The sequence below is a fragment of the Myripristis murdjan genome, chromosome 23 (genome assembly GCF_902150065.1).
Source record: "Myripristis murdjan chromosome 23, fMyrMur1.1, whole genome shotgun sequence".
Lineage (NCBI taxonomy): Eukaryota > Metazoa > Chordata > Actinopteri > Holocentriformes > Holocentridae > Myripristis > Myripristis murdjan.
Genome location: NC_044002.1, coordinates 22531625 through 22544716, shown reverse-complemented (window position 1 = coordinate 22544716; position 13092 = coordinate 22531625). Strand labels below are relative to the sequence as shown.

Sequence of the window (13092 nt, the reverse complement as noted above, 5' to 3'; positions counted from 1 at the left end):
ACTATTAATGAAAAAAAAAAAAAAAACATTATCAAGTGTTTTTGGGGCTAATTTAATTGCTAACACATGTAGCAGACTTCTTCTCGTCATGATTGGACAGCCGCTAAAAAATGACATCACAGGACAATTTTCTGGAACGCTGAAAAACTAAAAACAGAAAAGCCAGCTGCAGTAATTTTAAAGCGTCTTACGTAAGGGTGTTTGCTATTTGGGAGTTTAATGGCCATTTCTCATAGGATTGCATGTAAAAAAAAGAAGATGTGGCAGCTGAGAAAAACAAAACAAAACAAAAAAAAACACTATGTAAAGGGTTAGTGTTCCACGAGAAAACTGCATCACTGGAATTAAATGACTCAGAAATAAACATCTTCACGTTCTGCAGCGCTGCTCCTGAATCAGGACCAAGCCCTCGTACCTTCTGCTCGGCGGTCATGGTGAGGCTCTGCAGGCGGCAGGTCATGTTCCCCAGGCTCTTCTCAAACGCCGCCACCAGGTGAGCCTGCACAAACACACACACACACACACACACACACACAGGTACACACAAACAACATTAAGCAGGTAATTGGTTCACTGCAGCGAGACGAGTCGTGATTTATTGATACAGACGGAGGCAAACCAACGGCACGCTGCGAAAAATCTCGAGTGATTTAGTCTCACATTCACAGTTGTTTCCGTTGTAGTTTCAATTGTTTCATGATTTTTTTCTTGCAAAAAGTATAAATATACACGTATAAATACGGCAGATTACCTCAGTAATATCAAGAAGCTGACTCAAGAAAATTTGCATTGGAAACAAGTGGGATTATCTCATCCCACGGGCAGATTATTTACCTCGTTTCAAGAAAAAAACAAGATTTTAAGAGTGAAATTGAGAATAAATGACTTGTAAATTGAGATGAGATGAGATTTTTTGCAGTGTTCATATCACAAAGGCAGAAAGTACCGGGGATATTTTGGGTTCCCCCTCGCAGAAAGAGCCCAGAGGGAGCAGCGCAGTCATAACCGGCGAAGGCTTTGACGTGAGCGACTTCGACACCTCTGCATGCATTTATCGCATGCTCTAATTTAATCCAAATTAACTACCGCAGATAACTGTGAAACATGAGGTACCACGGGTGAATGTGTTCATCTCACCAGCCTTTGCATCAGCCTGCTTAACTCACAATCAAGGCCTGGCTCATGAGCACTGCAGAATTGTTTTATACTCTGCCAGGTAAGTATTTTTGTATTTTATTGGCTTTGCATTCAAATGTGTGGTAGTTTTGGTTGGTTGTTATTCTGCTTTTCTGAATTGGTCCAGGTGTTCTAAGTTGCTGCCCCCAAATTGCCCTTGAGAAATAAATAAAGCCTGAGATGAAGTGAACAAATCGGTCATTTTATTTTTTATCACTCAATTTCACCAGTTCACTTCACCGCCAACTTTATCGCTCCCAATAAGCCGCCGCGCATTCCGGCGTGCTCGGCCAATCTCTGCGGGCTTTTCTTGAATCGAGTCAAATCTCCTCCGCCTCCAACAAACCCGGCGAGGAGAGCGACTCCGGTTTTTTGTGGAAACGTTTGTGAAGCGTATAAAAAGCTCTCACGGCGGTGGAAGTGACGGAGGATCCGCAGAGACACGGAGATCAGAGAGGCGCTGCCCTGCCTGACTTCACCTGCCACCTCGAGACCTGAAATGTTTAGCGACGTCACGCCATCTGCTCCGCTGAGCCCGGCGCAGGCAGAGCTCTGAGAAAATGTGTGTGTGTGTGTGTTTGCCTGCTTCTACACTTGAAAACATCAAACTCTGTATTAGCTTTAGGCTTACACAGGTGTGTGTGTGTGTGTGTGTGTGTGAATGTGTCTCACGTATGTATGCATTCTATATACTTCTATGTTCATGGTTGTTTGTGTGTGTGTGTTTGTGTGCATGCATTTGTGCAAATGAGAGCCAGTGTGTGTGTGTGTGTGTGTGTGTGTGTGTGTGTGCTTGCTGCCAGCTCATCTGCCCATGCTAAGCTACAGACCCTGAGACACCTGTCAGGCCTGGTGTGTCACACAGAGGCAGGCAGCAAGCCCAGGAAGATAAGAAGTTTCTGCACAGGCACACACACACACACACACACACACACACATACATACAAACATTTGCTTCATTTGTGATTCATTCATTCCCTAATGTAAAGCCTTTACCCTAAACTCAACACTGACACTGCAAAAAAAAAAAAAAAAAAAAAAAAAAAAAAAATCATGTTCAGTGCTAAAATCTTGTTTTTCTACAAGGCAAATAATCTGCCAGTGGGATGAGATAATCCCATTTGTTTTCAATGCAGCTTCACTGGTTTCAGGAGTGTTATGCTGAAACAAGGCAGAATGAGGCAGATGAGCCGAAAAGGATCAAGAAATGAACACTTGACTCAAGAAAATCTGGAAACAAGCGGGATTATCAGATTTGGACTCTGAAAATGAGATTAAGTGCCGTGTTAATGTGGAGATTTTCTCCAGTGTATCCCTTTGAAAAAAAGAAGGACAAGCTAAACATCCTCACTTTGGGGCATCTTCCTAATCTTTCTACCCTGTGGGGTCATCATGAGTACAGAAACACACACTAAACACACACACACACACACACACACACACACACACACAGCAGCAGCAGCCCCCTGTGCTCCTCCCGCTCGGCGTTCCTGGCTGAATCAGCGAAGGTCTCGACCTTTAGAAATGCCAACTGTTCCAACACATCTTCCTCAGTCCAACTCCACCTGCGCGCTGCGCCTCAGCTCCCCCCTGCCCACCTGTCCGCCCTGAAGGTGCTGCTGCTCGGGCTCCCACGCGTCCCGCCGCGCCGCCATCTGTGCCGCTTGGGCGCCGCGGCCCCGGCGGCCACACTTGGCCCCTGCACCCCTGTTCACCCGACCTTCATGGTCGTCCTGCGGGCCGGGGTAGAGGTTAACGGTGGGCCAGACCAGCGGCCCGGCTGAGGAAACGTCCCGGCTGACGGCGCTGTCCGATATCGACGACATGTATCGATCGCAGGTGAGTGCGCCGTGCGTTGGAGGCGACAGGAGAGGCGGTCGCGGCTGCAGTGGTCGAAGCCAGCACCTACTGCTGGGCTAAAGCCTTTAAACACTACAGAGAGGAGGGGAGGGGGGCGAGATGAGGAGGGGAAGGGGCTGGTGATGAGGAGCCAAAAGGAGGGAGGAGGAAAAGAATGGCCAAAGGGGAGGTAAAGGGAGGGGGACGGATACACTGCAAAAATATCCATCTAAACAACCAATTCACCCTCATTCAGTGTTAAAATCTTGTTTCCCTTCAAACAAGGTAAAAAATCGTCCGGTGGGCAGAGGTAACTCGACTTCTCTCCGACGCTAATCAGCTTGTTTGCAGACTTTTCTTGAATCGTTTCCTTGATTCCGGCGGTCTGACAGATCTGCCTCATTCTGCCTTGTTCCGACATATTCACACTTATTCCCAGAAAAAAACTGCACTGGAAACAAGTGGGATTATCTCATCCCACAGGCAGGGTTTTTCTAAAAAAAAACAAGATTGGACTGAATATGAGGCTAAATGACTTGTGAAGATGGAGATTTTTTTTGCAGTGTAGCTGTTTAAAGCCGAGCAGTGGGAGGAACGGAGCTGCAACGAGGAAGGTCAGGGTGAGATAGTGAAGGGTGAGTGGAAAGAGAAGGAGGAGAGGGAGGAGGAGAGGGGAAGGGAGGGGTGGAGGAGGAGGAGGAGGGGTGCTTCAATGAACTCTTAAACCCGATTTAATGTCAGCCAAGGCTGGGAACATAATCCCCCTCACAAACCCGAGTGGTACAATACTTCGCCGGTTTGGCAGCATTTGTTCTTCTTAATCCTTTTTACAGGATGCTGGTTTTGCTAATTCTGCTCCATTCTGATCAAATAAAAACCAAAACAAATATGCAGTTAATTAAAATGACGCCTGTGGAGCATGGCTAAACGGACGTGACAGCGCACCGGCAAATATGTTTTTGATGTGGGAGCCGTTTGTGCGAGGAAACTCGGCGGTGACCGAGCGCGTTGAAATCCCCCCGCGATGACTTTATTCGAGACCCCATTTCCATTTCCTGGGCAAAGCAAACGCACCGACAGATAATTAGAATTAGGTATGCGGTGGCACGCGAGAATAAAAGCAGATGTAATTGCTTGATTATGTGCTTCAGGGAAAGTCAAATAACAATAATGTCAATCATCGCTCGCTTCCTTTCTGGCCATCTGATGACCAAGCAGAAAATAGAGAGGCGGCGTTTTCAGCCACTGGAGGAAAAAATGACGATGAAACATAACAGAGCCGCCTGAGCAAATGTCTTCCTAACATGTGACTCCTTAAGATGTAGACACTGTTGACACCAGTTTTGGCGATTTTCATGTTTTAACTCCAGTTGACAGATGACACAACTCTATATTGGTCAAATACGCAACATCATTGAGGTAAAAAAAAAAAAAAAAAAAAAAAAGGATTTTGTTCGACTAATTCCTGCAAAGCCCAGACTTTCACTGAGCGGCGTTAATGCGCACGCCGACGTCTGTGTGTGGCACGTGTGTGTGTGTGAGTACGCGCAGCATCTGTGTAAACACGTATGCGCCGTGTTTCCGTTTGTTTGTGCATGGAAGCATGTTTCAGTGCCCATGTGTGTGTGTGTGCATATTCATGGATTCATGTGCATATGCTGCACTGTATGTCCATGTGTTATGTGCAAAAAGTAGCGGTGTAAAAAAAATTGGATTCGAGCAGTGGTTCTCCAACTTTTTGGCATCAAGGACCCACAAATTGATACACACCAGGCTACGGACATTTGATAAGACGTCATCTCAGGGATCCCCATCTGACAAGTGACAAGTAACTTTCTGCACTGTAGCTTGGCAGATTAACAGTGTAGAGAGAATCCTATGAACAAAATAGCCGTCCTTACACATTCTCTCATTGGGCTAACCTCTAGTCCAGTAATGAAATAACAGCGAAATTAAAAAATTCTCCATTTTTCTGGGGACAGGCTGAGAACCACTTGATTAGCGTACATAAATCAAAAGGTCTTAATTAATTATTTTTAATTTATTTTTATTTTTATTTATTTATTTATTTATTTATATTTATTTATATTTTATTATTATTATTAATTTCCTTTTTTTCTGGTTTCTTGTTTGTTATTTTACCTCCCTGTGCCTCTGTATTATTCCCTCATGCTCTCTTTGTTATTCAAATTGAAAAATTTCAAAAAATTTTCAAAAAAAAAAATCAAATCAAATCATGGGTTTTCACACATGCAGCATTTTGTGCATTTGACCCGTTTGAAGAGGTCGGCCCTGATCTGACCCACCTGCAGGAGGCGAACTGAACACGCCGCACTTCATGATTACAGGTGCAACATCGTTCTCCGTGCTCGGTTAAGTTTCCATCATTTCCCGTGCACGTTCGCAAAAGGTTTGTTTACATTCCCTGCTGCTGCATTTCGGACGAACGAATGAAAGACTTTTCTGCTTCAATCCGGGCGGGGTGAATCCAAATCGGATCACAAAGAAAACAAAACCAAAGGAATCATTTTTACACCAGGCAGAATGACTAATAGGTGAGAAAGCGGTGCAAGCCGATACAAGCGCTCCTCCTCTGGCAGCACTGCCTGTTTTACGCTTCCCACCTTTTTGATTTCATGTTTTATGTGCATGCAACACGTGTGCATGTGTTTCTGAGTATCAGGGGGTCTACGGCTGGCTGGGCTCCCTCGTGGCTCCGGGTGCGTTTGGTGTCGGACCGTGGGCGTGAGCGCATGCGACGGCTGACATTTCCAGAGAGCCGCCCTCCCCCCTGCTGGGACGATGATAAGGGCTTACAGCTCCGCGACCACCAGCCACCCACCACGCTGTCGTGTAGATGCAGTGTGATGTGGCTCCAGTACAACACAGCCGGATACGCTGCCTCTCAGATCCAAAGCCTCTTACGGGGGCGTGGGAGCCGCGTGCCACATATGGGCCTGCGTATGGTTTGGCGCCAGATCGGTAGCTTTCGGGTTTTCTGCTGCAATGCGGATCATCGGGGACCCTGTTCGCACGCGGGAGCGGCAGCAGACGTGCCTGAGCGTTTCTCAAGCTTTGCCAGGAATGATATGTCTCTTTTTATGTGAATAACTGCATCAAAACACAGCAAATCTATGAATTCTCCTCCCTGCCCTCTGTGGAATAGCCTTGTCCTTGTTGCCTGTTAACCCTCCTATCATGTATGACGTCAAACAGCCAGTGTTTAACGTCTCTAAATAAACGATTAACATCATTTTTTTTTCTGCTTCATATTCAATGAGTCTTCCTAATGTAATGGGTACTACCAGGTAAACATGACATTCACATGATGATATGTTTTCAATGTCCTGTACACACTTTGTACGCATCGGTTATAAATAACAAAAATCTGTACTTAGAAATAATATAAAGCCATTAAAACACCAAAAATTAATATTTTGGTAACACTTTACAATAAGAGTACAACAATTAACGTTAGTTAATGCTGTAATAAACATTAAGTAACAGGTAATAAACATTAAGTAACAGGTAATAAACATGAAGTAACAGTTAACTAACCGTTAACTAATGTGTCTAAGAATCATTTACTAATGCTGTTCATGCTAAGGTATTAATTTATATGTTATTTAAGGGTTATTGTAGATATTATTAACATTAGTAAATGCCATAATTATTATATATGTATATATATATATATATATATATATATATATAATTATTAACTAACAGTTAATTAACCATTACGGCATTAACTAATGTTAACTAACATTAATTGTTGTACACTAATTGTAAAGTGTTACAAATATTTTTTTCCAATTTTAGGTCAATCAGTGAGATTTTATGGTGATTTGCATATTTTTCCATAGTCGCATAATAGGAATCCTGGATGTATAAGTGGGGGTGGAGGGGAGTTATGTTTTATTTAAAGGGATATTTAGCTCGTCAACAAAGAAACATAAAGTACCTGACACATAAACTTCGGTAACAATTTAAGTTATAATAATTTTGTGGAGGTTTTAAACTGCTGGGGTCAAATTGAGGCCAAACGTAAAGGATGTTAATAAATTTGAACATAACAGAGTCTAAGACTAAGTTAATGTTTTGTCATGTTTTCTGACTCCGCTTTGGTTCCATTTGTTTCCGCCGCTTCAGTGTTTAAAAATAATTTACTGTATGTGCTTAATAATGTGTGTGCTAATGCTGAATTACCCTGAAGCTCCAGAGAGGGCATTTTGAAACTCACGAGTGTCTGATTACAAGTTTCCACCAAATGACAAACACTTGCAGAAATCAAACTTTCCTCTTTAAGCTTTGAAGCCGATCAGACGTGAGGGCTTTCTCGGGGGCCGCCTTGTTTGTTTTCATTTGTGATATCGGTGAACCTGACAGGCCTTTGCGTTCATTTTGTCACATCTTTGTGTCATCCCGTCCGGATATTCCCAACAGCGGCGGCAGAGTTTGATATCAGAAACTGTTTTCGGTGATCTAAAACACCGGCGGTGACGGTTTTGGTGTCGGCGCCTCGCAATCAAAGATCTTTGATTGCGAGGCTTTCCTTTCAAGAGCCGCCGTCGTGCGCCGACGTTCAGAGAGCAGTTTCTCCACCACAGGAGCGTCAGACGGACCGGAATGTAATTACTGAGGCTTCTGAACTGGAGGAAAAGTCTGAGAAAAAAAAAAAAAAAAAAAAAGCTCTCTTGCTCCCTTAAACTTGAATCCTCAAATGGTATTCTGGGAAATGTGGGAAATCGGCGACTGAAGCGGAAGTAGGTGAAGCGAGTAAAACCAAAAAAAGTGAATTACAGCGCTTAAGGTTTCGCCAAGCAACATCGACACGCTGAACATCGATGAAAGTGGGTCATCGAGCGCGAGTATTCACGGCGTGAGTCGTATCGGCTGCGTCGTTGCTCCGAGAGCTGCCCTCTGGTCATTTCACCGAGACAAACCGTGAATTTAAAGAAAAAGAAAAGGAAAAGAAAAAAAAAAAAAATGTCGACTGTGCCGTGGCTCCTTGCCTTCTTCCAGGCGTCAAAGTTTGTCTGCGTTTTTTTTTTTTTTTTTTTTTTTTTTTTTTAGCCTTCAGTCTCACTTCTCGCACAACTTTGTGATCAAAGCGTCGGACCGAAGCGGAGACCCTGTCTGCCTCCACGCTTGATCAGGCGCTCAGCGTTCGGATGGAGGGGCGGGGGGGCGGCGGGCGGCGGCGTGATACCAGGGTATGTCGATCTATCTGCATCTCAGCACAAAGACAGCTTCGTCTGGGGGCTGGAGGTCTCTCTCTCTCTCTCTCTCTCTCTCTCTCTCTCTTTCTCTCATACTCGCTCACTCTCTCTCTTTCACCCACGCAAAGGCGCACTCGAGTCTGGATTCAACTTATTGTCATCTCCCCCTTTTTCTTCTTCCTTCCCTCAGTCTCTCTCTCTCTTTTTTTTTTTTTTTTTTTTTTATTCTCTCTGCATGGTTGAATTTGCAAGATGCTCCTGTTCTGTTCTTGCTGAAAACCCCACCGGGTGAGACAATAGCAAAGAGACAATCCTCGCTCCACGGTAGACAACAAAATCCCTAAAACATCCCATCCAAGGGCAAACACACAAACCCACACACACACACACACACACTCACACACACAGACACAGACAAGCTCTATCAAACGGGAAAAAAAAAAAAAAAACATAAACACACTCACAGTGGCTCCCAACGCAGAGAGAAAGGGAATTAGTGGGCGTGTTACAGATTTATATTCCTTCAAGGGCTCGGAAAGGCAGCGCCTCCAATAAAAGCCTTTCTGACAGCAGGTTATCATGCAAATGAGGCGACTGTTTTGACGGCGTTTCCCTTGAAGTGAACGAAACTCACGTTGGCAGACAGCTGAGACGTCAGAGTCGCGACCTTCTCCTGAGAGGCGTCCAGCTCCCGACGCAGCTTTCTGATTTGCTGGTTTTGGGGGGAAGAAAGTACAGAGGAATGCGTACGGTTAACTTTTTTTTATTCTCCTTAAAAACAAAAAAACAAAAAAAAATAAAAACACAGAAACAAAGCAAATGTTGACTGTAATGCAAAGGGAAGTTGAGATTAAAACTAACCCTTTTGGTAAAAGCAGTGCTTTTTACTGTCATTTTACTTGGCAAAACTGTATAAAACACTGAGGTGAATTGTGAACATAAAGTGAGGGAATTACCGTGCAATTTTGGACTGTTTGGCCCTTGATTGAGGAGAGAAGGATAAACATTAACACTATGTTGCACGCCTCCACCAGACACAATATAAGTGGATGGAGACAGTCGTTATCACAGGCCAGCATGGTTAGATATCGAGCCACAAAGCAAAAAGGCACTATGGAAGCTGGTGGAGTCGCAGCCTGGGTCAAACAAACACCACAAACGGGTGGAGCCCCATTTTCCCGAGGTATTTTTCCAGTTGTTTTTCCCTATTTGGAATCATTCTTCCCCGGAAACTGCGATACAATACAAGTCAACACAGAGTCACGGGACTCTGCTGGAATAAACCAGACGACAGGGTTACGGCATCGCTTCAGAATATTTAAACTTTCTGAGGAATCCGATTTTTTCTCCATATGTATGACACTAAAAACTACAGTTCCCATGAGCCTCAGCGACTGTTACTATGGCGAAGATGCCAGCTGTAGCCGCAAAATACACTACTCACAAAAAGTTAGGGATATTCGGCTTTCGGGTGAAATTTCAGGATGAACCTAAAATGCATTATAACCTTTACAGGTGAACTTAATGTGACCTTCTGTAAACTTTTGAATGCACATGTCCAACTGTTCAGTGTTTCAGTACTTTTTGCACAAGTTGCTGTTCTCTAACAAGGAGCTTAACGGCAAAATTCACATCAGGTGTTTGATGCTCCAGCTCATCGAGGTCGTATCATTAGGGAACGGCTGCTGGAGACTGGGGTACCTCAGATGGAGTGGCCTGCACTTTCTCAGACCTGAATCCCATAGAAAACCTATGGGATCAGCTGAGTGGCCGTGTAGAGGCTCGGAGCTCTGTACCCCAGAACCTCAATGTCCTGAGGGCCGCCCTTCAAGAAGAGTGGGATGCCATGCCTCAGCAGACAATAAGTCGACTTGTGAACAGCATGAGACGTCGTTGTCAAGCTGTAATTGATGCTCAAGGGCACATGACAAGTTATTGACACTGACATTTTTTGTTGTGGTATATCCACCACTGTTGTTGGCTTTTGTTTCAAGAAATTGTTTGAGATGAGGAAATCACCAGTGTGTGCTTCTACTTAAATGCCCTACTTTCATGATATAATATCACTGTAGCGTGAACTTTTTACATTTTCCATAAATTTCACCCAAAAGCCAAATATCCCTAACTTTTTGTGAGTAGTGTATATTGGTATATGTTCAATATTAGATTTTATTTCATTGCAGCTCAGTGGTTGCAGTCAGGAATGAAGCACGGCATCCTTGGTGATTGGCTGGTTCTTGAAGAAAAGTATTGTGGGACTTGTAGTTGACTTACTTCCTAAAACATCTATATGCACAGTCTGGTACTTTTTTTTTTTTTCAATGAACCCGAGTCATTTCTGCGTGGGTCTTTTGTGTTTTTCACTTCTGAAACCCCCCCGGCTGTTCAATACAACCCTGCACGCTTTGCAGCTCTTTACAATCAGCGCAAGAAAACTTTTAAAAACGATCACACGGAAGTATTTGGCAGAATTTCTCTGTGAAACCTTGCACCATCTGAGCTGTCCTAATGCGCTAAGCTCCACCCACCTGGCACTGCGGGCAAGGTTAAAACAAACACCACAACGTGTTTGTCACAGTGTTTTTGGCCCAGGCTTGGACAGATTAGTGCGGAAAGCAAAAAAGCGTCAAGATGGCGTCAGAAGTTTAAAATAAATAAATAAATAAATAGAATATTAGTGATAATAATAAAACAAGAAACCCAAACATAAAACTCAAGAGAATCAAAGAAGAATCAGTGATAAACTGAATAGGACTGTTTTAATGAGACCAACAAAAAGGCATGCATTAATTTTGTACAGTATAGGATTGTGTCATCAGGAAATATGTTATGTGTGGTTATTTATGATCAAAAATGAAACAAATGCAAAGGTTTATCGATCAAAAGCAATGCAACATAGGGTTAAACTGCTTCACATTACATGGGCCCTGATGCCGTTTTGAAAAAAAATGTGTGGCTCTTTGGTTCAAATTGTTCATTAAAAAGACTGAATATCACTGTTTGTGCTTTGATTGACACGGACAAACACACCGAGAAACAATCACACAGAGCAGAGAAGCAAAACTGAGCGGGGTAAGACGAGCGACGGGTCACACAGGCATGCTTTTCACTGGGAGGTTGTTGGTTCAAATCCCACAAAGGCGAAAATCAGGCGAGTCAGGAAGAAGAAAACACTTTTTTTTTTTTTCTCCCAGCAACCTCTGAAACGCCGTGAAGGTTTGCAAACGGGAAGCAGGAAAGTGCTGAAGACAGGCATGCGAGCTCCTTGAATAAATTAAAGGTTAAAAAACAAACAAACAAACAAAAACATGCAACCATCCAGACAAACGATAAATTAAATTAAACACATCGAGACGGGCAGGCGTGACGTTACAAGCTGGAGAGCGCTCTTACCTCCGAGTGAGCCTTCTCCTCCGTCTGCAGGAGGAAACACACAATTACATCACATATTTCACGTTTAGCTGCAAACGCTTTTACATTAACACACTGTACTCCCAATATTTCATCAGGAGTTTTTCATAAAGTTATGCAACCCTCTTTAACACTTTTTTAAACTCTTTCTTAATTATGTAACACTTTCTAAATGTCAAAAATAATTATCATTTTACATTCAACCTTCACTGACAGTCACTTCTAGGCTGCTGCTGCAAATGTCAACCAGAATTTTAGGCAAAATAGGCAACACATGATAAATTTATTATTATTTTAATATGAATTTATTTCACCTGCACAAACTAAGCCTCACTTTGCTTCTTTCTGTGTTCATCAGGGTGTTTTAGCTGTTCAGAGGTATCACTGTTGGGTACTTTTGGGTACATTTGGACACCTTTAAGGTAATTTTGGGTATACCTGGCAAACTGAGGATATTTGGGTAGTTTTTTTGGTAGCTTTGGTGTACAGTGGTCCCTCGTTAATTGCGGTTGTTACGTTCTAAAAATAACCCGCAATAGGCGAAATCCACGAAGTAGTCAGCTTTATTTTTTTACAATTATTATCGATGTTTTAAGGCTGTAAAACCCCTCACTACACACTTTATACACTTTTCTCAGACAGGCATTAACATTTTCTCACTTTTCTCTCTTGTTTAAACTCTCAAAGTTCAAACCTTCGTCGAAAAATAAGTCCAGTACAAAAAAAAAAAAAAAAAAAGCATGCAAAATTGCACAAAAAAAAATCCGTGAAACTGCGAGGCTGTGAGAGGTGAACCGCGTTACAGCGAGGGACAACTGTACTTTTGGGTGGCCCGACATGTAGATTTTCATCCAGAGTTAGCCACATGTTTTTCATATCTCTATCGGACAAAATCCTTGTAACTTTTTTGCTTTCTGGTTTATGATATCACACAGGCTGACATGTACATGCTTGAGGACCAGAGCTGGTTTTAGCTGAGGGATCACTGCTGTAACACGTTTCCTTGGTTAAATGCAGCTGTTGGTTCAATCAAACAACGTTTAAATATGAATCAGAAAAAATGAAACACATATGAGAAGAAACGAAGACACGGCAGAGAGAATCAAACACAAACTTTAATTAAAACCGGATGAAAGCAGCACGCTACCGCTGGCAGGGAGGAGGATAAAATCAGGCAAAAATGAGAAGTGACTCACGGTGAAGGCAAAAACAGCCAAATGAATTCGACCCAAAGGCAAAACTTTGTTAACAAATTTAAACAATTTTGTGAGCAAATCTCTGCCGGCGTTCGAGCTAAACATCACCGAGGCCTTTCGTCTGAAACTTTCACGTGTGATTGGGAAACGGGTTGGATTGTAAAACTAAAACTAATCTGCTGCCTGAGCGAGCGCGGCGGCTGCAGCGCTGGGAGAAACCCAACACATGTCCAGAAACCAGCGTGCCA

General features: G+C 43.2%; 1 protein-coding gene across 4 annotated transcripts in view; it reads right to left on the bottom strand.

The window, feature by feature from the left end:
• nav3 (neuron navigator 3) overlaps positions 1-13092 on the bottom strand; it is a 490514-nt gene that overhangs the window by 32070 nt on the left and 445352 nt on the right. For all 4 annotated transcript variants that reach the window (XM_030045462.1, XM_030045459.1, XM_030045460.1 and 1 more), the window contains exons 21-24: positions 11631-11654; positions 9194-9217; positions 8872-8949; positions 416-499 (exon numbers count right to left, since the gene is read on the bottom strand). In XM_030045462.1, the coding sequence (XP_029901322.1) occupies positions 416-499; positions 8872-8949; positions 9194-9217; positions 11631-11654 (210 nt within the window). The remainder of the gene's footprint in view (positions 1-415; positions 500-8871; positions 8950-9193; positions 9218-11630; positions 11655-13092) is intronic.